Below are 27589 nucleotides of genomic sequence, written 5' to 3' on the forward strand. Positions count from 1 at the left end.
CGCAGATATCTGGCCGAGCAATATCTCAGTTAAGCTGTGGAGATACTTTCAGAAGCCAACTGCGTCCGCAGGTGCAAATGTTTTAAACTCGGAAAATGAAATCTAAAACGACAAAGAAGCTCAACAAAAAACGACAAAGAAAATGCAATTCGTTAAAACTAGCAGTAAAGCTGTGTAATATTAATGGTATTAAAAAGAAATCAGCACAAGTAAAACTTTTTTCAGCAAATCAAGACGTTGTAGGACTAACGGAAACATTTGATAAACCTGATATGCCAGACAGTCTGTTTCGGGATGGTAGATCTTTTAAGGTTTTTCGCCGCGCAAGGGTCGGGAAAAAATGTGGCGGTGTCGCTGTTTTATTAAGAAAGACTTCGACAGGGAAGCGGCGGTTTGATCTCGAAAGTAAAGATTATGAATTCATTGCTGTTGAAATTAAAGATGTAAACGTCATTGTGGGCGTGTTTTATGGAGCGCCGGATGTAATCGCTACTATTCTACCAAAATTTTTAGAGCATATCAGTGTGACATTCTCTGAAATTGATCTCGAGCGATTTTGCTTAATGGGTGATTTCAACTGTCCAGACGTTGATTGGGAAAGTTTTACCTCCAGTACGTTGCATGGAAAACTTTTGCTCCAATCGTTAAAAGAATTTAATCTCAAGCAAATTGTTACGTTTCCAACTCGGAACGAAAATATCTTGGACCTAGTTATTGTTCCTACCCGATGGTTTATCGAAGGTATCAAAGCTGTTAGCCCACCAGCAAGTACTAACGATCATCAAGGGATATCATTTTCACTATTTCTCCCTAAGAACAATTTTCAGGATAGGAACAGAAAGGTTGTGTGGAAATTTTTAACAGAAACGTTATCCCGTTCCGAAATTCGCTTTACCAGATTGACTGGGCTTCAGCACTGAAAAACAAAAACTGTTCGGAGATAGCCGTTTGTATCGAAAACCAGATTGTTACATTAGCGCTGCAGTTTTTTAAAAGAAGCAAGCTCAAACCAAAAGTGTTTTCCGTGACCTTTCCCGTGTCCGTAAAACGATTAATAAGAAAGAGAGATACCGCCCACAAAAAATTCGTTAAGGAGATCAGTAATGATAGAAAAGCCAAATTACGTTCAACCTGAAAATGTTACTCCCGCCAGTGCGATAAAATCATCAAGAATTACACGAATCGTAGTCTTCAGGATGTAGCAACTGCATCTCGTTCAAATCCGAAAAAATTTTGGTCGTACGTTCGTAAGTGTGTTGACCGGGAGGGGATACCAACACTACGTTGTGGTGACCTCATTGCATTCACCAACGAAGAAAAAGCTGAAGCTCTGAATTCCCATTATTCAGACGCACTAGTTCCGTGTCCAGTACATTGTTTAGAAGATGAACAGATTGAAAGTTTGCCTGTTGACGAAGAGAATTTTGTAAACGAAGCTGATATTTGGGGTGTAATTAAGACGGTAAATACGACAAAAGTTCTGGGCCGTTCGTGTTTACCAATGAGCTAATTACAACCTGTGGTGCCGCGTTGATAGCGCCATTAAAAATTTTATTTAACACCTGTCTGTCTGAACGAAAATATCCAGTTTCATGGAAAGTATCCTATGTAACACCGGTTCCTAAACAGTCTTGCGACTTGACGATTCCAAAAAGTTGGAGGCCAGTTGCTAATCTCCACCCAGTTTCTAAACTATTCGAAAGAAGTCTTAATAACCGATTAACTGTGTACATAAACAACAATAGACTTATTTCCGATTATCAGTTTGGTTACCGTAAAGGTCACTCCCCAGAACTTTTGTGTCAGATTTTTGTGCAAAAGGTAATGGATTTCATTGATAATGGTGTAGATGTAGACTGCGTTTTCTTAGACTGTACCAATGCTTTCGACAAAGCTGATCACAACACCGTAATTTCTAAGTTACGTAAGATGAATGTTAACTGCCAGTTAGTCGAACTTCTCAGTGAGTATTTGAGGGGACGTTCACAGGCAGTTATTGTTGATGGAAAGATATCTTCATTCAGAAATGTTACAAGTGGTGTTCCACAAGGCTCAATTGTCGGACCACAAAAGTTTTTATGCCTCATGAACGATATCAATGATTTGCCGACTGATTGCGAATTATTTGTGTTTGCTGACGATGTTTGTGTATTACGAAAAGCTGAGTGTGTAGCTGACGAAGAAGACTTTCAGTTAACGCTGAATAAAATTTCCCAGTTTGCCAAAACCAACCTACTGACTTTTAACCCAAAGAAATCTGTTCATGTTCGTTTTACGAAGAAACGTGTCAAACTGCAGGACAGTTTATATTTTTTAAACAATGAAAGTATACCGGTAGCTAAGGAGACCAAATATCTCGGTCTTCACATTGACCGCCATCTTAGTTGGCAGTCTCATTGCTACAGTTTAGCCAGTCGCATGAAAAAACGAATACGGTATTTAAACGCGCTTTTTTTTCCGTTTCAGAATAGTGCAGCACGAAGAAGACTGTATGATTCAGTAGTAAGACCGATAACTGAATATGGCAGTACTGTTACATTTTACCAGCAAAAGTTGTTAGTTGACGCAATAGAAAACTGTCAGGAAAGGTTTTCAAAAACTATTCGATTCGGCCCGCGTTCTTTCGAATACATAGAAACGCTTGAGAAAGCAGGGTACAAATCGCTGTTGTTCTGTCGAATTCGGAAACTGTTATTGCTAATGTACAAACTGTTGTTTGGTCTGGTTCCTTATGGAACTAGATTTTTCAAATTTCGCGAGAAGTGTTCTGCTGCTGATTGTGTTGCAGGTAGAACGAGACAGGTAACGGCCTTGGACGAGCATCCCTACGCAGTGGAGCCTACTGGAACGCAATCATCTAACGGACGGATATTTCTAAGTGACCGGAGTTATTCCTTCTTGGCAGCCAGTTTGTGGAACGAAATAAAGTTACCCAAGGACGCATACAGGACAATCGGCTATTTCCAAACCTCTCTGGATTCCCTCAAATGGAAGGATCTAAATTGGACTAAACGTTTTTTGCATATTGATCACCATAAATTGTTGTAAAATTTGAATTTGAATATTTTTTTTACTTTGCGAAGTCTCGATCTTATCTTGGTTTACGGTAGTCTACCACCTAATGCAGGAACTTATCCTGATCGTTGTAGACGTTAAGCTGAATAAACAAACAAACAAACAAATAGCGAGATATGTAAGTAACCTAGTGGTTGGAGTAGCGGTATATTATTGGAATACTTGTAATTGTACGAGGACGAGCTTAGTACATGTGATAGACAAAAAAACTAGCGAGAGAATCTGATAACCATTTGCGTGCTGTGCAACACTGTCAGCCACCTTAGGCTGGCGGTAGCCGATTTAAATGCGAGTTTTGTTTTGGTTTTATAACTTTGTTTGTTTTGGTTTTATAACTTTGTTTATAATTGGTTCTCCGCAAAATTTCCAGTAACCAGTGGCTGACATTAATTAACCAAGCTCTTGATAATAATGTTATAAAATTACCATCTAAATATAAAGATTCATCTGGCGAGATGTACTACGATGAGAATATCACCGACGTACGGCTACCTGCCAGTTTGTTTTTTGCACCTGCGATGGAGATTTCTTGCGCGAGTATCAGCGTTGTTTCCGGCCTACCGTTGAGTGAGAATTGTGTGGAGGAACCTGCCAGCGACGTGCCTTTACCAGCAGCGTACGATGATCGTATGGCCTTGGCGCTGAAGGCTTGTAGAACGGGGAACCTGTCACAGTACGCTGCAGCGAAAAAGTACAAGGTTCCTTATTCTTCGTTCTGGAATAAACTGAAGGGCGTGCGTACGGAAAAGAAAGGCGCACATATGAGAAAATTTTCGGAAGCCGAAGAAAACTACATCGAAAATCTGCTGCTGAAGTGGGGGAGAACGGCATCCCTCTGGATAAAAGATTTTTAAAGCGGATTGTGCCGTTACTGACCAAATATAAAGGTAGCTAAAAATGAGATTTAAAATTATTTGTGTAAAATTAAATTAAATTATTGACTGTTATCGCATTTATTTATATTGGTTAAATTTTAAATTTGAATGCGTCCGTTTCTGACGGAATATTCAGTGACGTTAGTGTGAGAATATTTGTACGTTGCTGGTTTTTCTTTTACTTACAAAAATTTTACCTTGTACAGATGTGCCCAAAAATCGAAAGATGTTTTCATCATACTGGCATCGCGAATTTCTTAAAAGGCACCCGAAGATTGTTCAGCGAATTTCACACAGCGTTTCCCGAAAAAAGGCTAAAGAGTGGACCGTGGAGAATCGGGAGGGTTGGATACAACGATTGAGTGAGCTTAATACCGGGGGCCTGCTGCTTGATCCTGCAGGTATCTGGAATTTTGACGAGTCAGCGTTCCAGGTAGCGGAAAAAGTGACGACGGTATACGCCAAGCGGGGGGTAAAGGAAGTCCTTTCGTACTATGACGGTAACGACCGCGAACTAATCACGGTGTTGGCGGGCGGCAATGCGGCTGGAGAAATTCTGCGACCATTAATTTTATTTGACGGCAAAGTTTTCCTTGCTACTCGTTTTGACGGCACAGACGACAGATGTCATATTGGGTTTAACTCGTCAGGCGTGATGGATAATTCAACTTTCACTTCATATATCAGAGAAGAAGTCATCCCCAAAATGACGGCAGCAAAAGTGCGTGTTTTCTTTTACTCTATTAAAAAAATTTAAAAAATTAGTTGTCATAAATTTCTTTCATTTTAATAAAAAATAAATGTTGAAAAATGTTGTGTATGTTGTGTATGTTGTGTATTTTTTCAGAATGTTATTTTTCTCGATGGGCACAGCTCTCATATGTTCAATCTGGAGTTTTTATCGGAGTGCATGAAGTCTGACAAAGATATTACCGTTGTCATACTGCCGTCTGGTCAGACCGGGAAGTTGCAACCCATGGATCTGAAGGTGTACGGCCCTGTTAAAAAATATTGGCGGGATTATTTGCGACTGATGACCCTTATCGCTGAAGAAGAGGTATTTTCATTTTTATGCTAATTTTAGTTAATAAATAAATGTGATAAATTAATCTAAAAATTAAATTTGATCGTAGGTTAACAAACAAAACTTCGCTCGTCACCTTGTGAAAAAATGGGATGAATTCAACATGGCCGCCAATATTATTTCTGGGTTTGCTTCTTCCGGAATTTATCCTTTCAACCCGGATGCGGTCTGCCGAGCTTACGTAGAGCCCGTTCCAAGCCAATTTCTATCAGACGTTCCCATTTCTGTTGCCACCGTATACGTGAGCGAGCTGGAAGTTATACGCACAAATCTTCGAAAAATCCCACTTTTGACTGAAGGACAGATAGAAGAGATTGTGGCGTTCGCAATCTCTAAAGCAGAAGGTTTTCTTCCATCGGTTGCAGCTGACAAAGTGGCTGCAGACTGGCACCATAATTCCATGAGCGCTCATCCTCAGAAAAAGAGAAAACTTAAAGATTCTCGTCTGCGCGCCGAAGCATGGCTTATTGTGACGGACAGTAAAGTAATCGCAGCGCTCGAGCAACGGGAAGCAGAAAAACTGCTGCAGAAAAATAAGCGAAAAAGAAACACTCGTAGCGGACTTAGCGATGTGACAAATACTCCGACTAAAATTAAAAAATCTTTCAGAATGGGTAAAAAGTGAGTCCTCTGAAATTTCACATGGGGTTCTACAAAGTCAAAGTTTTACTGTAAGAAATAAAGTGTGCGGTATTACTGGGGTGATTTTTGTATTAAATGTGATGTGTTTACCAGCATTGACAAACCTGGGTGGTTGCCCGTGATGCACGGGCCGGGCATGGTTATCAGATTCTCTCGCTAGTTTTTTTGTCTATCACATGTACTAAGCTCGTCCTCGTACCTCTAAAAAAATTACGAAAGCATTTTTTTGCCAGACCTTTTCTGGAAACTGTTAATGCCACAAAAATGACCCAAAAGGTGCCCGTTGCTGGTTACCAGAAGACCTTTGCGCGATGAACGGTCAGGGCGGTCTCTGAACAATTTGTGTTTCCGATACGCTTGCCGGAAAATACGCAATTTCCAAGTGCACTTATAATCGACACAAGGTGCTCCTTTTCAAAAGCAGTTAGGAAGAGACCATTAAAAGCATCCTTTAAATTAGTAATTCTCAACCTCCAGTCATCGCTGGATGAACATTACCATTTATTAAGACATTACGTGTATAAGTGAAATTTTCTCGCAAAAAAATGCAAAGAAAATTTTGGCATCCGTCTAATGCATTTTAACTTGAAAAAACGATTACCAAAGGTGCTAAAGACATAAAACGTGCACGCAGAAATTGAACAAAAGTTCCAGATTTTAATGGGATTTAGAGAAATTTTTGTGCTGCCGTAGTGCGTCGTCAGTCAGAGCTTCCTTCCACGCTTGGACGGTTGGTTTCACTCAACTGCCCAGCCTTGGTGCTGTTGGTTGTAACTATGTAATTTTCAGACAGAACATGAATTACAGATTAATTTTCTGACAAAACATAAATTGCCTTTCACGTGTGTTAGCCTGAATGATTCAGTATTGTCAATACTTCGAAAGTATGCTGAAATTGTGGCCATTTCTGGTCGGTATAATAAATTTATTTCCATCCGCCGCTCTTGTTGCATTTTCTGTGGTCCTTTCAAGTACAAATCACATTTTTCAACTGCACTCGTAGCTCCTTCATAGTGCATACGATAAGAATGGGATCCAGAATCTGCTGCATTTTATACAAACCCAGGAGATACGTTGACAGTGTCCACTCTTCTACGACAAATTCACGGAATCCTATGATCACGAACATTGTCTCGTATGGCAGCCAGCAGCAGATGGCGGTTCCCGTCAATACCGAAAACACCATAAAGGCACTACTGCCTTTCTTCTGTTCCTGGGCTTTGCCTGCTACTTGTTTTCTTTTCCTACGCCTTTCCAAGGTCACCACCATAAGGTTGATCCAGGCGAACAGAAGAAACACTGCCGGCAGTTCGAATACGAGAAGCATAGCTACGGTATGCCATGCCGAAAATGTTGTAGTGTCGATGAAACATCTGTAAATTTGTGCTGATGGACGTGGACGACCATACATGGAATTCATTACCAATCCTGGCAGTGCCACGATGTGCACGTACAATATAACTATACCGACAAAAGCGGCTGTCATTCGCGTTGTTTGCCAATTCCGGTATGATACGGGAAAGGTCACGGCCCAGATTCTGTTTACGGCGATCAGGCAGTGGAGGTTTTCGGGCAGACCAGATATGCACCAGCCCACGTAATGGTTTGCATAACAAGCACTACCAGGATACCAGACCGAAGGACACGCAATGTGTAGAGCAATGAACACGCCATGCACCGAGCACAGAACATTGGCGAATGATAACGCCGTGAGGCAGACGGAAAAAGGTGTCCGTAGCTGTTTTCTTGAGAGCAGTACGGCAACCGGCAGATTAAAAACTATCATAAGGACACTGCATGTTATCAGAAATATAACATCCGGTTACCAAATCATGCAGATGGCAGTATTGGTTTGGGTGTAGTTGGCGTGGTTCATGGAGCGGTTGTAGTGGAGCAGGAACTGTTGCTCCTCAGAAAATTCTGTGTGATTTTCCATTTGCACTCGTAATAGCTGCAAAATTTCGAATGAATTATTCGAAATCCAAAATGTAACGGCAACTCCTTTTGTGAAAATTTTTTGTCGCACCATCTGATTAAACGTTTTACCTTAGTGCTTGAAAGACAAGCGTGGCAGTTGTCTTCGTGACTAATGTCGGTCAGGAAAACATTATGTCATGTTATGGCAGTTATGTCACTAGATGTCAGAGCTGCTACACGCACCATAGGTACAAACAAGAATCGGTATGCGCATTTTGTCTTCATCATACATATTTTGATACAATGTACAATATGTCAAATTTTTAGGACGCCTATTGGGATGTAAACGCAGCAGGAAAGGTGCAATTGCCGCCAGGTTTCCGATGCTATTGATTGCCCGATTGACTGGTTCCAGCACAGACACTCACAAATTCTTCCCGATTTTCGAACTCGTTACAATCATCAAAGACATCTGAATGCCCTTCATCCGTGAAAGTTTTGAAGAGCTAGATTTTATAATAAGAGCTAGTTTCAGGCCCATTAAAGTTGCTATCCTGTTTTTATGCTCGAAATGCCGTGTTTGACGTTAGATTGTACGTGTCATAAGCTCATATCTATAGGTGTTCGAGTTGCCGCTCATTGTACTGCATATCTTGGGTCACTTGTATCTACAAGCTTTTGTTAGGAAAGTAGGTTTATTTGGAGGCTAATTTAAATTTACAAGAAAACGGTTCTACAGTGGTTGGTTTTGTTATGAAATCATTTGCGAATTTTGCTAAAGATGTCTCAGAACCAAATAAGGTTGGTCTGCTTGTTTTAAATGCATGCTATAAAATTTACCTTTAGTAGAATAATATTTTGAGACTATTTTGACACAGTGGTTTAGTGATCAAACAATGATAGCAGCAGGCGATCGTTAAACGACATTCGGACAGTTCTGCAAATGGCAAAGGTCGGAAACAGAGGTTGACATGTCATTGGAGCCGCGCCTTACCCCGTTGTCAGCCCATACAGTTACATACATACACAAGTCATAAACGAGCTGCCTGAGCAAAGCGATTTTGTTTCAAGCTTCCTTCATTGAACTGTCGTGTGGTACATTAAAATCAAATTTAAAAAGTATTCAGAATGTTCGAAGATACGGGAAAATCTCGAAGCACAAGATTTCTGGTCAGTGTCTTCTGTTCATCCTGGATTTTTCTTTTGAGCTTTTTTGGGTTTTTATGGACCCATACAATAGGACATGCACACAGTGCAAAACAAACTAATAAGCTTGGCGTTTTCTTCTTGACCACCTATGTCGCGGTGCAAATTACTGCGAATGTCTTTGCCGCTGTTGAAGGTATGTCCAGTACACCGAAGTCGGAGCGAATATCCGATGTGCTGCTAGATCTGCACTCGTATGTCTTCCCCGTACTGCATGGAACGTACGTTACAATCATGTGGCTTGCAAATCGGCGGCTGTTAAGCATTTTTTATCTATTTCGGAAACTATCGACCACGTGTCTCTTCACAAGCGATGTCACCATTATCTCTTTGCTGACGATTGGCATCTTCCTTGTGCATCGCGTGTTTAATGCAACAGGGGTGTATTATGAGGATGTTCACGATTACGAGGCAAAGAAGACGCATATTCTTCACACCCATCCTGCCTGGACACCTTTACAACAAATCATCGGTCCGCTGCTGATTAGCGTTAATGTTGTGTTGCGCTTCTCAGCTGTCGGTAAACAGTCAGTGCAGTGTTTTATTGTCACAATGCCGATTTGTTTCGGCTTACTGTTTCGACGTATTAAGCAACAGTTAATCCGCACGGCTTCGCCAAGGCCAACCACCAAGGGAAACCTTCGCGACATCTTGAGAGATCATGTAGACATTTGCGAAACGGTTGCAGTGTATGACGACTGTTTACATTGGCTGAATTTTACTGTCTATGCTGAACGCTTATTGCGCTTGCTGTTTATCATTAATCAGATCTGCAAAATGTACGGGACGCCGGCGACAATGCCCTGGAGCGTTATTTTACAGCTGATCTCGGATGTTGCTACAGTGATTGCGCAAACGGTAGCACTGGTGTTGGTCACAGAATCGGTAATGCCGAATTTGCGTTTCTTGTACTATCATCACATTTGGATAACTGCATTTTGCCATTTAGTGACTTTTCTGCTTTAAAGACCATCCAATAAAAAGATCGCAAATTAAGGTTGTTTGAAAGACAGCCCCTTTTAAAAGCATTTCCCTGAGATAAATTATTAATATCGCATTAACCTTTACTAAAAATCGTAATGGTTGATTATCAGTTTAATGTTTACGGCTCGTATATTTATTTCAATTCTACCGCGGTTTACATGTAATTGTATATGTTAACAAAGACAAACACTGTATACATTGTAGGAGTCGGATGTTCGAATTACCGTTGAACGTATTCTGGCAGAGGAGTCCGTGGCAAATGATGACGAAGAACTTCTGCAGAAACATTTAAGGCGTGTCACGAGCAAAAAAGCCGGCATTATACTGGCAAAATTAACAGTCAACCGCGAATTTGCAGTTTCTGTGAGTATGGTAGTTCTGTCTACATAAAAAATGAATGCATGCCCAGAATTAGCCAGTTTTTTCCTGTGTGCTCCTAGATTAATCTAGTGCGTTCTACAGGTTGTGTGCGGGGTAGTAAGCTATACACTGGTCTTTGCCGAGTTGAACGGTGAACAGAAATGTACCATTTTAAAGCCGGTGTCGATGGATACTACTAACCCATGGAAGGAGTTCAACGTCTCTGCTCCATCTTAAGACACACAATTGTTTATTGTCAGAACAGCGAAAGAAATGTAACAAGCTGACGCTTGTGCGCGCTGAATTTTTTACTGGCTGATTTAGTTTGGCGGTCTAAAATCTGGATTAACTGCATATATACAACGTAACATACATACGAGTACAACGCACTGCAAAATAAAATTAATGAAGGTTAACAGTACGACTACAGTACCTAATCGTGAAAACAAGCTTGTAGTGATAAATCTTTGCGTCTCTTATAGCAATCATAGGTGCTTGACTTGGTGCTTGTCTTACGGGTAGCGCTTGCTTGTCTTGGTGCAGTGGTGCTTAACTTCTGACCACGAAATACGCTGTCATGGTCCTTGTTTATTGTTTAAGATACCGCACCAATCAACGGCAGCTTTACTATACAGTAAAAAAGGTTAAACTTACAAGTCGATTTAATGGCTTAGTCATAACAATGACTTTTGGCATATTAATATTCGTTGTGTCGTAAACAATTGTTAATCATAATTTCTTTATCCCTCCGGGCGATGCTGACACGGTCGCTTTCCAGCATTTAAAAATTTATTGCACGATAATTATCGGCCATTCACGCAAGACAGCGCCATCGTAAATATTGCTGCCAACAAGTATTTAAACTGTTGGATGTTCTAGCTGCTTCATCAGCACTCAAATATTGCTTTCAACAGACAGCAAAGCGATGACTTTCTTGAAAGTTTTCATTGCATTTTCATTGTTTCTCAATGCAATTTTGCCGTTTGTTGCTTTTAATCCCTTCATGGAAGGGTTTAATGCAACAAATGGCAAAACATGACATATGATCATATGCAATGCTACGGCCACTGCCAGGTTTGACCAGTCCTCGCATCTCTTCAGCACCTGGATAATTTCCTTTAACCGGACATTATTCCAAACTGCAACTAATTCTTCCCGAAGGACTTCAGTAACGCCCCAACCGGTCCATTCGAAGACCGATTGGAATCGCTTTCTGCATATATGTGGAAGATGTTATTCCAATCGGTTTTCGAATGGTATATAAGTTCAGTATTGGCTTTTGATCTGTGAAGTCATCGCGATTTCGAAAGCAATGGGTGGTTCCATCGCGGCCCTGTTGGCGATGATGACTAACATTCGGAGCCACACGATTGAACCAGGTCCAGACAATGTCGCCGCATCGCAACCTTTAACCCTGGCTGGCTGAAGTGGTGGTGGATTCATACAGACTGTACTTCTCTGTTTTTCCCAAAACAGTTGAAACAGAAAAAAATTCGGTGGGCATCCACGGACCACACAGAAAGTATGAACATGGTAGACGTTTTCGAAAAAGTCATCTGTTTTGCCGATTCTTTTAGAAAATCAAAATCATTGCCAAAACAGAAAGGTTTTGTCTCCTTCGACCGATGACGATCAGGTTTGATACCTTTAAACTTAATTTGTCAACCAGCCCTTCTGCACGAATGAACCAGAACACTGTTCTTTTACTGCACTACCCGAGGAGCATCGTGGTGAAAAGGTGAAACGATGGGCCAGGGTTGATCGACATCCCGATTTAAGGTTTGCACAAGCCGCGGACGCCATTTTGTAGAGCCTTCCCTGCACCTGTTTCATAACACAATTTTGATAAATTTACTGCTGAACCATTATTTTGACATGGTGCACCAAAATATTATTTATTCATTCCTAAGGACACCTTCAACAACTGTCTCCTTTTCTTACGACTTAACTTTTATTACATTAATTACCTACAACATTGGTGAAAACAACTTTATGACAGTGACTTGGCGATTTACAGCGGCAACTGATCATGGTTAAATAAGCAGAACGTTAAAGCAGTCAACTGGGGATTTGCAGTCATTGTAAGTATGGGTAATGATTCTGTGGTTGAACGTAACATTTAAGCGCTAAACGCAGTCAGCATACGTTACGTGTGCACAAAACCAGTCTATTTTCTTCATGCCAGGTCTTGTCTTGTTTTTTCTATTTCCTGTTTTCTATTTCCTTACATAAAATATACTTGATAACGTTGCATAATGATTGCATCGACCAAAACTTGGCCGAATTCAAGCTGCTCCCATAAGCAAACAAGAAAAATTTGCTAACGCGGCATTTCGTCTGTTGACGGTCCCAACAATAACATACGCTCACATGCAATATTCAGTATATTTTCTTCCAAGCTTTGTATTTTATTTGGCATAAGGTCCAGACAAATGGCAGCGTCACTTATCCTGCCCGCAAAGGATTCCAAGAAGAATTTGAAAAATGAATGCAACCAACCTGACGAATGACCATCCACTCGGCTTAACGAGCTCATTTTGTATCCAAACCTTAATTATTTTCACTGGCTTCTTTTGCAATCTGCCTATCATTATCGCGTACGCTTGTACCCGGCGTTTACGCACCCCGTTTTCCGTGTTTCTGGTCGCTTTAGCGACATCTAATGCATTTTTCTGCATCACTAACTACGTGACTATTTTGGTGTGGTACTTTCCTCAACACTTTCCGGCCGGACACCGTACGTGCACGCTCATGGAGTACTCAGACTGGGTAGTAGCTGGGATACCGATGAATCTCCACGTGGTGATCGCCGCTAGTCGGTTAGCCGCTTTCTTCTTTCCGTTACAATACCGCAACTGCACTACAAGCTGGGCGGTTGCAGTTGTTGTCTGCACCGTCATTTATATTCACGCTGTGTGTGCACCCGGTGTTGTGTTGGATAGTATGCTTTATCGTCTGACCGTTTCCTCTGCGAATGAGTGTCATCTGAATAATGTTGCATTGGCGGTGTGGGTGGAGATTGTGATGATAGTGGTCTATACGTTTCCCATCGTCTTTATGTGTGTCCGCCGGGTTACTCTGGATGAAACACCGGCAACGTCACACACGCCGCGATAACGCCGGATTTCGTCTGTCCATCGTCCTGACCGTGAGCGTGTCTTTATGCTGGTTACCGTATGAAGTACACTATTTAGTACAGCATTTTACCGGCAGCGAAGACAGCCTGTTAGGGTTTCTTCTTTACGCATTGTTCAATATTCAAGCGATATTAGATCCAATATTAGTTATTTGCACGATGAAAAATTTTCGTGCTGCTATTGCAGCTTTCTTTCAGTTGGTGCTTTTTCGTCCAAAATAAAATTTAATAGATTTTCGAAAATTTGTATTAAACTGCTCACAGTTCGTTGATAATTTAACCGGTAACAGCAATTATGCAGCCCCATCACCGGATTACGACCTCATTTCCGGTTGGCAATAGGTCCTTAAAACTGCGATTGACGGTAAATAATGTACAAAAGCGTCAATAAAGTAAACGGACAATATCAGGCTAGAATGCGGAAATTCAGTATCATCATTTATTAGAGTATTTCTTGTAAAATATTTTATGGTTCATCAAATCGTGCGAGCTGGTGTTCTGTACTCAAAACAGTATCAAAGCTTAAAGATGAATGTCACAAATATCACACTGCAACCAGAAGAAAAAATTACATTTGCCGCTGTGACGCTAATCAGCGTCTGGGCAGTTCTGTGTAACGTTGTGGTTATGGTAGCGATTATCTGTAAACGCGGCGCCATCTCCTCTTTCACAATGGGCCTTCTGGCGCTGATGGCATCGAACATTCTGTACGCCGTTGTGAACTATGTTGTCGTCGTGGCGGATTATTTTTCCATTACCTTTCTAACGGGTCATTTCATCTGCGCGCTGTTTAGTTACAACAACTGGATTCTAGCGGGTATTCCCATGAGCTTACACGTCATGTTAGCCATCAACCGCTTATGGGCCATGTTCTTCCCGGTTTCTTATCGCAGCTCAACACAATTAACGGCAATTGCGTTGATAGTTGTTGCCTTGATTTACGTCCATTTGACATGCCTGCCGATTGTGATCATGGACAGATTATACAACGACCCATTCTTCACCGAGTGTTATAGCAAACGTTTCACCTTTGTCTCATTAATTATGTTGGGCATGTTTGCCGGATACATCTTTCCCATTGTCTTTATGGTAATCTCGACGTTGGTTTTGTGGATAAAGCAGCGCCCGCTAGAGAAAAGTAATCACCGAGCCGGATTTCGCGTTCTACTGGTTTTAACGATCAGCGTGTTTGTATGTTGGACTCCTTATGGCGTGTACTACATAGTGGAGACGTTTCTTAATGACTATAGTTTTCTTGTGGATTTCTGGTTGTCCACATTGTACAGTGTACAAGGCGTTCTCGATCCTATCCTTGTGGTTTTTAGCATGCCAGATATTCGACTGACCATCCGAAGATGGCTTTTCTCTCAAGAAGGCGCGCGACATAATAATGCTCTTAGCTTAAGCGATGCGTAAACGGCTTTTTTTAGGCATGGACCATTTGTTTATTGTTGCATTTACACCAGCCTTATAAACTAAATAGTAGTTACAACTTATGAAAAAGCGAATGACCGCTCCATCATTTGTCTGTCTACGAAAGATGTAAATTAGCAACCAGTCGGTAAGCTACTTATCGGGCATTGGAACAAAGGTTAGTGGACTGATGTGCCTTCGCATCAAGGCAAAGTAACGTGTTCTTAATTGCTGTTCTTGACATTAAATATGTTTTAACTCGGGCAAGTAATTTTTGTAATTCCAAGACAAGTATCCACCATTTCACAGCAGGTTAACAGTTTTTCGGCCAGCGATCATCATTTTAAGGCGATCTTCATTTTACCGAGCGGTTGCATTTCCATTACGTCAAATTCTGCAACCGCCAAAAGTTGGTTTCCTATGTACTTATCGCTGAATATGCGTAGATCGAGGAATACGGTAACGGTATCGGCATTCGGCGAAGCGGTGCATCGCTTAGTCTCAGAAGAAAACGGGCATATGGGTGCTTGACGTTTCCGAAAATTCATCGAATGCATCTAAAATATGGCACGAATTTTCGCTTTCCCAACTACACCAATATTAATGAAGAAAATTGGGCTAGCCTACTAATACAGGTATTACGCCACTTTTGCTTTCCAGCAGTTTTGACTGCAGTCCAAACCAGTTGTTGAAACCCACTTTAATTATGAACTTCACGGGTATGACCGATTTTATAGCAAACCGACTGGGATCCTAGCTTGTTTGTTATTGAAACACTCGTTATCATCGTTGCCTTCACCGCTTATCTTATGGTTACATTCATTACAGAGTACTTCTGCCATAAAACACTGCAGTCGCCATTTTCCATGTGCCTCGTTGCGCTGATGTTATCCAACGCATTCTACAGGGTAACCAATTACGCAGATGTCTTAGTGTGGCACTTTCCGGAAACATTTCCGCTTGGTGATGGCAACTGCTGGCTGCTTCTGTACTCGACATGGCTGTTTGCCGGTATCCCCATGAATCTGCTCGTAGTCATTGCCACCAATCGGTTGTGGGCGCTCTACCTACCAACATCATACCGAAACTGTACAAAGCGCACCGCGTTGGCCTCCGTTATCGTGACAATTGTGTATATCCATGTTGTTTGTATACCGGGATTGATTTCGGATGTGGCACATTAGCGAATTTTAGATTTCACAAAACAAGTTACGTTCAGGTCGGGTTTCGCAAAGAACTTTCCGTTACGGGTCGATTTACGTCCGTCCGCGACGTAAGCATCTGTAACCTAGCGTCGTTGCATGACGCGTAAAAACGATCTGCCCTACGCAGATCTAGGCAACGACTCAGACATATATCTCAACTACTCTCTAGCGCTGGCTGCCCATGGATCTTTTTTGTGTTCTCAAACCGCCTGCCGCCAGAAGGTTGGTCACGCTTCAGTCAGCGAAAACCAAATTCTTTTGTTGGACTTATGTTTTTCAACACGCGCTTTTATACTACACCGCTTTTTGGTTGAAACACTAGTTTCAATATATTTCACTGAATCGCCAAATTTTACTGAATCGCCAAGTCAAGATAGTATTTTTTTGGTAAAAAAAGATTTTTGTGGTACCCAATTATGTCTGTGGAACCGGAAGCATCGCAGACCCAGAACCCTGAGAACAAACGTAAACGGCATTTGTGGACCCATGAAGAAGAATGTGGAGTCTTGCGTTCCTATCGTTTTCACGAAGGGTACTCGGTTCCAGCGAACAAACGTGGGCAAATGTGGGAAGACATCTTCGAAGAATCCAAAAAAGATGGTGTGGACCTGAATTCTCCACGGGCTGTACGTGATCATGTTACCATAATGATCACCAAGTTCAAGAAGGACAATCCGAACTGGGAAAAGTTAACGGGTGATCCAGAGGATGGAAATTTTACAGAAAAAGAAGTCCTCCTTCTGGAAATCTGTCAACTGGAAAAAGAACATGCGCGCGCACAAGACAAAGAGAAATCCGAAGCAGATCAGCGAAGAGATCGCCACGAACAGAAACTGATGTGTGCTGCCAAGAACAGCCGTAAGAAAAGAAAACTACGTAAGTTTCATTGCTAAATAAACTAGGAAAATATAGGAAACAAATGACGTAGATAAACTTCACGAATAATGTGTAACTGCAGAAGAACAAGAGAAAGACGACGAGCCCAACACCGATGACGAATACAATGCGGGAACGAGCCTACAAAAACCAACGGGATCAGCGTTAAAGCCTACAAAGGGGAGGAAAAACTGGCAGTCAGCAATAGCGGGCTATTTTTCGGACAAGCGCGAAGAGAAGCTAGCTGATCGCAAACTGGAGGAGAGCAAATTGGAAATCGAACGCGAAAAGCTTCGCCTGGAAGAGAAAAGACTCGAACTGGAGACGCAAAAACTGTATCAGGCAGCACGAGACCGAGAAGCGCTGTACGAAAACAACCGCATGCTTGGGCAAATGGTCACGCGTTTCACGGAGAAAAATACTGGGTAAAAGCACAGCTACAATTTTGGGCACTGTGAATAATTTTGATGGAGGTATAATGAATATCAATGTAAGTTTTGTATTGGGTTCTATCCAGAAAACTTTCTGACTTCCGGTTTGTTGTTGTGGTAATTCTGATGGATCTGTTTTTGATATTCCCAGTTACTTTAATTTTTGTCAGAACGCACTGTTTAACTGCACTTTAATAGCAATTCTCAATATGTATACAGAAATTTCATGACAGCAGCACAGATCTTTTTTGCTTTCAATTATCATTAAATTTTGCGTTCCTTAAATATTCCTTTAAAGATGGAGGATCTACTCCGAAGTACGATCCCGTCTGACTACCATAAAGTGTGGTATGACAATTTGTTAGCAGAGCAGCAACCAAAAAGAATTTACCCACTGGCTGCATTAACACTTTCAAGTTTTTTGAAAAATCAACGAATGCAAAATATTGAACAATTTTATCAAATCCCCATTCCACGCATATTCTGCACCTGCTCATGTCTTCATTAAACTGTTGCTGATCATCGGGCAATGGAGCCATGCGCCTTCGAAATGGAGCTTCGATGTACTGATTTGACGGGTATGCCGGATCTCCGTACAAAATGAATTTCTTCCCAATTTCTGCCATTTTATCTCGTAATTTATCCATCAGTTTGCTGTCAGCAAGAATTCCGGCATCGTGCCTCCTCCCCGGCCAGGGGCCATCGAAGTTTACGATCATTCCATTGGGGGCCACAACAGACTGAAATACCATGCTATGCATACGATAATGTGCGTTCCAAACTACTCGCTGTCCCTCTGAAGGTTTGCAAATTGGTCGCACTGTACCATCAATATATGCCCAAACATTCTCCAGGGGGGCTCCCTTGGAACGCCCTGCCTCAGCGAACTCCTCAAGGTCCTGCCGTGTCAGCCAGCATAAATCAAGAGTCGTTAACAGGTGAATAAATTCGCTGTAGATGTGTTCAATAGCCCAGTGAAAGGCAATGGATAGTTCCGCTATGGATCTATGGAATATGATTGTTAAATCCGTATAACGACAAGGATACGCCAGGCGACGAAGAAGGATGCACAAAGCTTCGGTTCCTTCAAATACGGATCCTGTTTCACTGCGCACAACATCCGGGATGTGAAGCTCCTTGCGCAACTCTTCGATATCCTCGCGGTGGAATCTGAACCACGCAATACAGTCCTCATCGCTGATATCATTAAGGTTGAACCTTTTTCTGTTTTCTTTTTCCTGGGATTTTTGATCGTGATAGAGGGACAGGAATAGTGCGAGTTCTTCTGGTTCGAATTCATCCAGGGCGATAACTGTTTGAAGAAATTGTGTGAAGGAATTAGCCATGATCCCTTGAACAGGAAACGGTGAATATTTCAGATGAATCCCCAGAGGACAGGTATTTTAGAAAACTTTGTATTTAATAAGATTCTAAAAGCAGTAAAACTAAAACCCAGTCTGAATTTTGTGGAATTTATTTGAATTTATTCTCGAGATGATTAAAATTTTTCGCATTTATTTGGCTTTTTGTTTGTCGCGACAGTGAAAATTTTGCTATGTGTACGTCACTGCAGCCGTATGGCAATCTAAAGCGCTTCCGGTTCGCCGTCGTACAGCCTATGTTACCTCGTAGTTTCTCATGTACGTGGGCCCAACTACGTGTAAATCTAAAATTCCCTATTATTAGCGGGATCCGGACGATTGTCACATACATTTTCGTGCATCCAATGCGTTAAATGCGTGGTCGCTTGCGGTCGCGACAACGATCTATGGCCTGCCAGTACTTTTTATGATTCTGCCAGCAGTGGCGTTGAGGTGGAGAGAACGAAACCTGTTACATCAACACCATACAGGAAAGCGTTTACTGATGGTGCTGACGGTCAGTGTGTGTGTATGCTGGATTACGTATGACATGTATTTTCTGGTTCACCGTTTCACGGGGTATCAGAGTTATCTGGTTGGCTTTCTTTTATCGATACTGTATAATGTTCAGGCAATTCTGGATCCCCTTCTGATTGTGTACTCCATGCCGACCTTTCGTGCCGTCGTGACACGGGCTTTTGGTCGAATAAGAAATTCTGTAGCCGATGGAGAATTGCATCCATCACGATATCAAAGGTCAACTTTTTAACTACACGCATAATAATTTACAAAGCTAAATTATACTGGTAGGCTAGCTTCACTGGTAATCGCTTCTGATATGAAATAGCTAACCGTGACCGGTGACGGGGCCTGGAGGACCCATATTTCCGTTGCCTATAATTTGCAATACTGAACCGTCTGAATTGGAAAGGAAAGCGCATTTTAGTTATTTAGTGCTTTAGTAATTTCTATCACGTTTTTTATTGGTGCGTATAAAGCAACGTCATAAAACAAACGATATGAATGCGTGCTTACTCATTGAATGTTGCTGACAATGTTTGTCCTGAACAGAGCTCTTGTTATTTTAATACGCTTCACGAGATATCACAACGGAAAAAGATGTAATAACACATACTGTAAAGTCGTGATAACAGACAAACTGGCCAAGATGAACAGATCCTCGTGCATTTAATTGAGTGGCTGCATTTATAGTTTGTAGTTGTTCCATCTGTTGTCTTATTTACTTTGCACTGTTGGTGCGCAGATCAAGGGCAATAGTCTCGTCATTCGACGGCTCGATGCGTCCTTTACTCCCAGGAGAAGCCGATCACATGCTTTCTTGACGCTTCCGAGAATTAATCAAATGTCAAGAGTGTTGTCATAATATCCCGTTTAACCGTTTATAATAACCTCTCCTGCAACAGTTTTGGTGTATCCATCACAACTGCATCAATATTGCAAATTTTTCTAATAGGATACCAAAGGTCACATACAATTTTCAGACAATTATGTTGCGATTTGTGTAGTTTGCATGAAATCCGCAAATCATGAATTCCACAGATACATTTGATTTTCTCTCGGATAAATTGGGCTTTGTAAGCTCCTACGTCGTCGAAACACTCATCGCTGTTGGTGCTTTCATCGCCAACCTCGTCGTTATATTCATTTACTTCTGTCATAAAACTTTGCAGACACCGTTTTCCGTTTGCCTCGTCGCTCTGCTGTTATCAAACGCCCTCTGTAGCATCACTAACTATGCAGAAGTCCTGGTGTATTACTTCCCGGAATCCTTTCCCGTTGTGAGTGACGGCACCTGTGGGCTGCTACTGTACTCGATGTGGCTTATCGCTGGGGTTCCCATGAATCTGCACATGGTCATCGCCATCAACCGACTGTGGGCGCTCTTCGCGCCGACATCCTATCGCAATTGTACGAAACGCACCGCTTTGGCTATAGTCGTCATGAATCTCGTTTTTATCCATTTGGTCTGTCTACCGGGGCTGATTGCTGAATCACTGCATTATGAACAGGATCCAGGCGAATGTTACATACATGTTCGAGTGTCAAACGGGTTGAATGCCTGGTCGATTGCTGTCACAGTAGTAATATTCTGCCTGCCAATTGTCTTTATGATCGTCGCAGCGGTGGCGGTGTGGGTACGAGAGCGGAGCCTGATGCACCAGCATCACACGGGACTGCGGCTGCTGATGGTGCTGACCGTTAGTGTGTGCGTATGCTGGATCCCGTATGAGCTGTATTACGTGCAGTACCGTATCACGGGTTACCAGAATTTACTGGTTAACTACCTCTTGTCGACACTCTATAATGTGCAGGCTATTTTGGATCCCCTTCTGATCGTCTATTCCATGCCGAGCTTCCGTGCTGCCGTAGCGTGTGCTTTTCGTCGGAAGAGAAATTCGGTGGCTGATCAAGGAATACAGTTACTGTCTCGACATCGAACTTCAACTTTCTAAATCTGATAACTCTTGGCTGAAGTTGTGCTGGCTTGCATTACGTAATGGTCGTAAATTAAGACTCGTAATCCACTGAGTAGACCTTTTCTCGTAACATAGACTGTTCAATTGTTGTTCACAAACATATCAAATCAAAACTTAGTTTAATTCTGCCGTATGACCTTGGAAGTAGGGAATCGATTTCCCACACGGCCATTTCCTTGCATTAAATTTCTTACTGTTCTTTGCTTGTCTGTGACGCGCAGCTATCAAAAAAAGATACGCCGCAATAAAATGCTTATTGTTTATTTCCATCGAATTATAGGCGAAGGTACTAAGTACAGTATGTTCAAGGTTTTTGTACCGTATTCGTACCGTACCGTGTTTTTCGTACCGTATCCTCTTATGGACATTTTAAGTATGTAGTGTTTTCAGATATCAATATGCAGTATGCACTGATCAAGTGGCTGATGTAATGGAACCATGCACACGTTCGCGACAATATATCATGGTTCAAGTGGAAAAAAAATGGCAGGTTGCCTTTCTATAACTGTTTATGCACTGTACTAACAGTTTAATCCCGTAACAAGAATTGTGTATTTTCCAGCAGTTTCACAGATCCAGATAAATGTAAAAAATGAATGCCACCAATGCCACCCTGAATGATACCGAAACCGTAACCTTTGTGGCGGCAACTTTCATCGGCTTTCTGGCGCTAGCCGGCAACCTTCTTGTTATGATGGTGTTTATTCATAATAAATTCCTTCATTCGACGTTCGCTATCTGCCTCACCGTGTTGCTGGCGTCCAACATTCTTTATTGCTTCACCAGTTACCTAATAGTGCTTTCTGATCATTTTGGAAATATTATTCTTCCCGAAAAATATTCCTGCGCCTTTTTTGAATATGTTAACTGGGTCATTGCCGGTATTCCCATGAATCTGCACGTCTTATTATCGACCAATCGCATCTGGGCAATGTACTTCCCGCTATCGTATCGCCGTTGCACGAAATGGACCGCATTGTGGCTCGTACTGGCTACATTAGCATACGTACATTTGACCTGTCTTCCTGTAGTTATTCAGGACGTTCTCTTCAATCCAATTGTTACCGGTTGCACCGATAGGAAATACGTCTTCTCCACCGTGATAATCTTTGCTATGTTAACCGGTTACGCTTTTCCTGTGATTTTTATGGCCGTCTCGGCTTTGTTATTATGGATACGGCAGCGGCAGTTTGAGAAGAGACACCGCACAGGATTTCGCGTCTTACTGGCGTTAACCGTGAGCGTCTGGGTTTGCTGGATTCCCTATGGAATTTATTACATATTGGAAATGTTTGACGGCGATTATAATGCGCTGCTGGATATTGTGTTCGCTATGCTGTACAATGTACAGGGAATTTTCGACCCGCTTCTCGTCATCTGCAGTATGAAAGAAGTGCGGCTAACGTTGAAGAAATGGTTTTCCAAAAAAAACAGACAAGCAGCCAAATTAATCTAACGGAAAGCTAATGTGTCATTTTGCACTGTATTTTTACAGCGATTATGACTAGGCAAAAGGTTAGTACAGGTCAAATTGCTCTGACCTGTTACTTCGGTAACGTTCTCAGGGATCGATTGGCAAAGTTTATCAGCATTTGCCACAAACCTGCACCTGCTACAAGTACAAAGTGAGCAGCGTAACCGGAGATTTTATGTTTTGTCTATACTTCTAACGGTGCCGGCAAACTGCCGAAACATTCAAACATCGGTTAAATTTGAAACGTCGGTAGCGGCGCGTAGAATCAATATATTGTCTACGATTCGATGTGCAAATTTCCATGAACTTACGGTACTACTACAACTGTCACAACCGTAAATTATGGTCATGGCAGTGAACTACAAAGGTCAAATGCTAAAGTTTGTATGCAATTTTTGGAAAGGATTTATAAGCCTTTTTGGCTTCCACTTGTGTTATGCCACTCCTGGCGGACGTCTATCATTTAAAAAGAAAACCCTGAATGTCTTTATCGGTTTCTATATGATTTTGCAAGTCATCGCCACAGCCATTGCCACAGACGGCGGTCTGTACAATCAGAACACGGAATCTGTCGAACGCATCTCGGATATCTTGCTCAATCTGCAGACATATTTCTTCCCGGTAATATACGCCATTTACGCTATCGAACTATGGAGGAATTCCAAGAAAATAGACCGGATATTCACATTCATCCAGAACCAGTTGATTTATCTGTCGTATACGGATCTGGCTACACTCATCACGTTAATCGTGTTGACACTATTGATCCATCCCGGTTTACATGGCGTTATAAATTTCTATCCCATCTTCCATGAGAATGCCGAGCGCCACGCAAGCATACTCTTCCATCATCCCGAGTGGAACCTTTTTCCGGGATTTACTGTAGTGTTTGTCTACGTGGTGGATACTGTGGCGCATGTGGCGGTACTCGGTAAACAAATGTTGCATTGTTTTGTTACAACGATGCCGTATGCGTTTGGCGCAGCGTTCCGACAAATTCGCTTGTATTTACGCAAATGTATCAAACAAGATCACAGTGCTAAAATGGATCTTCAAAATATTATGACCGCGCACGATGCCCTGTGCGATATAGTGTTGACGTACGATCGCTGCATAAATCTGATCTCCATGTTGGCATATCTGGAGCGGTTATCACGCATTCTTTTTGGGATTAATCAATGCTGTAAGCTGTATCTGAACGGAGGCCCCGTGCCGTGGCCGGCAATGGCATCTCTGGTTGCCGTCACCATAACTATGGTGGTCAACACTGTTAATCTTGTACTTGCAACGGAAGCGGTAAATTTCTGACAGAGTTAAGCAATGAAAATTCATTCTGCAATAGCGTTTTACATAACGGTGCTTGAATGGATTTACAGGAAGCCGGCATCCAAGATTACATGGCAAAATTATTAACTGAGAATGTGCTGAAGGAAAACGATATGATGATGATGGATGCGCACCATAAACGGGTGTCGGCCAAAAAAGCCGGTATAACGCTGGCGAAAGTGGTGGTGAACCGCGAGTTTGCAATTACGGTTTGTACACTTCTGCTGTTGTAAACTCATACTAGTTTGCATGGTATCACAATTGTATTATAATGCAAGTACTCGTAGATACTACCTAAATATTCTATTATTAATTAATACAGCGTATAATTTCTATAATTCTCTGATAACATTAGAAGTATGCAAGTGGTGATCAGGTATGAATTTGTCGCAGGTTGTTGGAGGTGTCATCAGTTACACGCTGGTTTTCTCGGAAATGTATGAGAGAGCTTCATCCAACGAGCGTTCAGATGCCGCCAGTGATTCCAAGAATTTCTTAACTGCAGACATGCTGAAGATATTTTGCCGAAATGCATCGCTTCCTTAATCGCTTTCATGCGGTCCCGTTACCGTAATTATCAGCTGTGCTGTGGTCGTTTTCCTTGCTGCTTGTTGCTCTGTATTTCCTGCCTAATTCGCCAATTAATCAAAGTGCTTGACGTGCGAAATAAATAAAATACTGAGAATAATTGCACTGTATGCTGTATGCGTACAATTAGAGCAAGCAGTATCCTAAGATTAAGGGCGTCTCGCACCTTAAACGAAGATGCGATACAACTTCTTCTGAATAAAGTAGCAAGTAACTACATGCAGTAGCTCCACCCACAACCACAGTTCGGTTACGGTTCGCGGAACCGGAAGTCCATGCTAAGCGCATCAAGAAACTGCTAACCTTATGGAAACAGCTGCAGAGTCACGGTTAGCTCCCATGAGATGCATTCTTCGTTAAACGCTACCTTTGGATCTCACGAGTATTTTTACAGTATCAGATTTTGCACTAACCAGCGTCAATGTTAATATATTTTTCCCGCATGTGATATACGATTATTCTCTTTTCGTTTGATATTTTCAAATTTTACTTTCCACCATGAACTCTACAAATTCTACCACCGGCCACGAAGGAGTCTTCACCAGTTCCTTTGCCGTGATAACCTGCATCACAATTACAGCATTCCTCGGCAACACAACGGTCGCTGTGTTAATGGGCTTCACCCGTCTTCCATCACCATTTGCTCTCTGTATTTTCGTTTTAATGACGTCCAATGCACTGTACAGCATAACCAGCTACATGGCCGTTCTCCTCGATTACTTCCCTGCCATCTTTCCCACTAATTACTATACGTGTGCCATGAAACAGTACTCGAACTGGGTTGTCGCCGCATTTCCCATTGCCATTCACACCGTGATCGCCGTTAACCGCCTCTGGGCGCTGCTTTTCCCAGTCTCGTACCGGAACTGCACCAAGACAACCGCGTGGATAATGGTGGCGACGGGGATTTGCTATGTCCACGCTTGTGTCCTCCCGTTGGTTATTTTGAATGTGCTTATCTATCGAACAGACCCTGCTGCACCAAACGAATGCGACATGAATTATTTACAGCTATCCAGCTGGGTTGTTGCTGCCTTGATCCTGATGTACCTCCTGCCTTTGGTATTTATGGTGACTTCAGCGCTGATCATTGTTAAGAAGCAGAGAGGTCTCCACAATCGCCAGCGTCATGCCGGTTTTCAGATGCTCGTGTTGTTGAACGTTAGTGTAACTATCTGCTGGACGCCTTACAATATTTACTACGTTTTAGCCGCGTTTGACGGTCGGTATAATTTTACAATGGATTCATTGCTTTCTGTATTATACAGTGTTCAAGGTATCATGGACCCACTATTGGTTGTGTATACTACTAAGGTATTACGCAGGCAGATACTGTCTGCGGTTGGGTTGAGAAAATAATGGAAGTGCACAAGAATCTCTTGAACGAACGCCGGGTGGGAAGCGTTTTCTACAGTACCGACAGTCGTCAGCATTGAATGAATAAACAGTATGAAAAACAAAACTGAACTGAACTAAGAAATTCGTTGCCTGCTCGTGGGAGGTCTGCTTCGCACCTTCACTGCCACTTGCCGGAGGTTAATGGGAATTGTTGTGAATGGAAGTCTTACCGTAATGAAGTAAAATTACAGCAAAAACCCAAAGCAATAACCGTGGTGCGGTGTACTGTAATATAGATATTACGGTATCTGTTAGCAATAAACGCCTACCCTAGACAATTTATTGCTTAACTGATAAAGATAAAATGCGCAATAATATTCTTATTACGTGGTTTAAGTTAGGTACAAGCACACATTATGAATAGGTACTTACAGAGTATTTACAACAGCTGCTATAAGTTGCAACAGTTTCTACATGGATGGCTTAATAAACCATTGTATCTGTACTGTACGTTTTATGTTATATAATATCTATATGCAGTTATCATTATTAATTTTCCTGCAAAATAATTTTCGAATATCCTTCGGTATTTTTGAAGTTGACGTAGTTATACACAAAATCCACCGGTTTCGTCAATAGTTGGTGTATATCAGTGTAAAAAATGCCATATAGAATTCTTTTTGTCCACAATCCTCCTACAGTACTTTGTACAATCAAAGTACCGATACAACAGAACACTGAGAATAGCTGTGTAGCCTGCGTTGATTAGTGGACTTGTGCAAAATGCAAACAATGCAATAACGTTTTTCTTAAGTCTGACATAGTAATCACGAATAAAATCGGATCTAGTAGCGGCTGCAGGGAATTCAACGTAAATCCCACTTCTCGCATCATCGGCACATCGATATCCATAAACGTCCCCACGGTAAAATACATTTCATACGGCGTCCAGCACACCGCTACGCTGATGGTCAACGCCGTTAACACCAGGAACCCTGTGCGTTTCGCCTTCTTCTTCTTTATTTTGATCCCTAACGTCCCCAACGTTACCACACTGTAGACTAAACCGGCAACGGCTTCCCGGCGATGGAACTCTTTAAAACAGAGAACAGCGTAGGCAGATATCATGAATACCACCGGCACATCGTAAATTAGAATCATCGTCAGCTGCTCCCAGACTTTCTGTCCGGTCATCGTGGTGTCGACATTGCAGCCGCTGGTTTCAGCCGGAACACGATAGTACAGTGCGTCCAAAATCACACCGGGTAGACAGATTATGTGAACATAAAAAGCTGCGGCGATCACTAAGCAGATAGCGGTAACCGTCGAATGTCGAGTGCGGTACGAATGCGGAAAACACACCGCCCAGATTCGGTTGACGGTGATTAACACGTGCATATGCATGGGAATCCCGGAGAACACCCACCCGGTGTAATTGCGAAAAGTGCACATGGCGAAACCCAGCGGAAAGTGGATGTATAGATGCTCGACGATGACGAGCCAGTCGTCGGTTACGCAATAAATCGCGTTGGATAATAAAAGGCAGATAACGTATACGGAAAAAGGTGAGCGCAGTTCCGGGTGAAAAGTGAAAATGCTGGCAATAAAAATGTTTAAGAAAAACGTAACGGTAAAAAGAAACGTGAGGAAATAAGCGTTCCATGTCCAAATTGCACTGTGAACGAAAAATGAGGCGTTGTAACTAGCAGTTTCATTAACGACGGTAATCCAACTATGAATCATCATTATCCTGTACCACAATATTTTCTTGGAAGTCACGCGTGACTTGAACGAAATTCA

At 42.0% G+C, this 27589-nt stretch overlaps 6 protein-coding genes across 6 annotated transcripts; 5 read left to right on the forward strand and 1 right to left on the reverse strand.

Moving 5' to 3' along the window:
- The first annotated feature begins 4618 nt into the window (after positions 1-4618).
- Positions 4619-10380, forward strand: LOC129582820 (uncharacterized). Its single transcript, XM_055474433.1, has 4 exons — positions 4619-4671; positions 4798-5007; positions 5084-5215; positions 10246-10380. Exons 1-4 carry the CDS (start codon positions 4657-4659, stop codon positions 10378-10380), a joined length of 492 nt encoding a protein of 163 aa, XP_055330408.1. The 5' UTR covers positions 4619-4656.
- Positions 10381-16529: 6149 nt separating this feature from the next.
- LOC129582781 (uncharacterized) lies at positions 16530-17478 on the forward strand. The gene is made up of 2 exons (XM_055474395.1): positions 16530-16773; positions 16856-17478. The coding sequence occupies exons 1-2, from the start codon at positions 16545-16547 to the stop codon at positions 17200-17202; spliced, it is 576 nt and encodes a 191-aa protein (XP_055330370.1). The 5' UTR covers positions 16530-16544; the 3' UTR covers positions 17203-17478.
- Positions 17479-20424: 2946 nt separating this feature from the next.
- LOC129582821 (substance-K receptor-like) lies at positions 20425-21039 on the forward strand. The gene has a single exon (XM_055474435.1). The coding sequence runs from the start codon at positions 20425-20427 to the stop codon at positions 21037-21039; it is 615 nt and encodes a 204-aa protein (XP_055330410.1).
- Positions 21040-21655: 616 nt separating this feature from the next.
- Positions 21656-22519, forward strand: LOC129582822 (probable G-protein coupled receptor 21). The gene has a single exon (XM_055474436.1). The coding sequence runs from the start codon at positions 21656-21658 to the stop codon at positions 22517-22519; it is 864 nt and encodes a 287-aa protein (XP_055330411.1).
- Positions 22520-23549: 1030 nt separating this feature from the next.
- Positions 23550-24463, forward strand: LOC129582782 (uncharacterized). The gene is made up of 3 exons (XM_055474396.1): positions 23550-23833; positions 23914-24072; positions 24257-24463. Exons 1-3 carry the CDS (start codon positions 23582-23584, stop codon positions 24407-24409), a joined length of 564 nt encoding a protein of 187 aa, XP_055330371.1. The 5' UTR covers positions 23550-23581; the 3' UTR covers positions 24410-24463.
- A 2091-nt stretch (positions 24464-26554) lies between these two features.
- LOC129582823 (substance-K receptor-like) lies at positions 26555-27241 on the reverse strand. Its single transcript, XM_055474437.1, has one exon. The coding sequence runs from the start codon at positions 27239-27241 to the stop codon at positions 26555-26557; it is 687 nt and encodes a 228-aa protein (XP_055330412.1).
- Between the last annotated feature and the right edge of the window lie 348 nt (positions 27242-27589).

The sequence above is a fragment of the Paramacrobiotus metropolitanus genome, unplaced genomic scaffold, assembly GCF_019649055.1.
Source record: "Paramacrobiotus metropolitanus isolate TYO unplaced genomic scaffold, Prichtersi_v1.0 Parri_scaffold0000008, whole genome shotgun sequence".
NCBI classification, from domain to species: Eukaryota; Metazoa; Tardigrada; class Eutardigrada; order Parachela; family Macrobiotidae; genus Paramacrobiotus; species Paramacrobiotus metropolitanus.

Coding starts and splice junctions, on each gene's coding strand:
- LOC129582820 (XM_055474433.1), top strand. Junction 5,008..5,083: donor CCCTTATCGCTGAAGAAGAG/GTATTTTCATTT, acceptor ATTTGATCGTAG/GTTAACAAACAAAACTTCGC. Junction 5,216..10,245: donor ATGCGGTCTGCCGAGCTTAC/GTAGAGCCCGTT, acceptor TGCGTTCTACAG/GTTGTGTGCGGGGTAGTAAG.
- LOC129582781 (XM_055474395.1), top strand. CDS start 16,545: ATGATCACCAAGTTCAAGAAGGACAATCCGAACTGGGAAAAGTTAACG. Junction 16,774..16,855: donor CCGTAAGAAAAGAAAACTAC/GTAAGTTTCATT, acceptor GTGTAACTGCAG/AAGAACAAGAGAAAGACGAC.
- LOC129582821 (XM_055474435.1), top strand. CDS start 20,425: ATGAATCTGCACATGGTCATCGCCATCAACCGACTGTGGGCGCTCTTC.
- LOC129582822 (XM_055474436.1), top strand. CDS start 21,656: ATGAATGCCACCAATGCCACCCTGAATGATACCGAAACCGTAACCTTT.
- LOC129582782 (XM_055474396.1), top strand. CDS start 23,582: ATGGATCTTCAAAATATTATGACCGCGCACGATGCCCTGTGCGATATA. Junction 23,834..23,913: donor TTGTACTTGCAACGGAAGCG/GTAAATTTCTGA, acceptor ATGGATTTACAG/GAAGCCGGCATCCAAGATTA. Junction 24,073..24,256: donor ACCGCGAGTTTGCAATTACG/GTTTGTACACTT, acceptor AATTTGTCGCAG/GTTGTTGGAGGTGTCATCAG.
- LOC129582823 (XM_055474437.1), bottom strand. CDS start 27,241: ATGTGCACTTTTCGCAATTACACCGGGTGGGTGTTCTCCGGGATTCCC.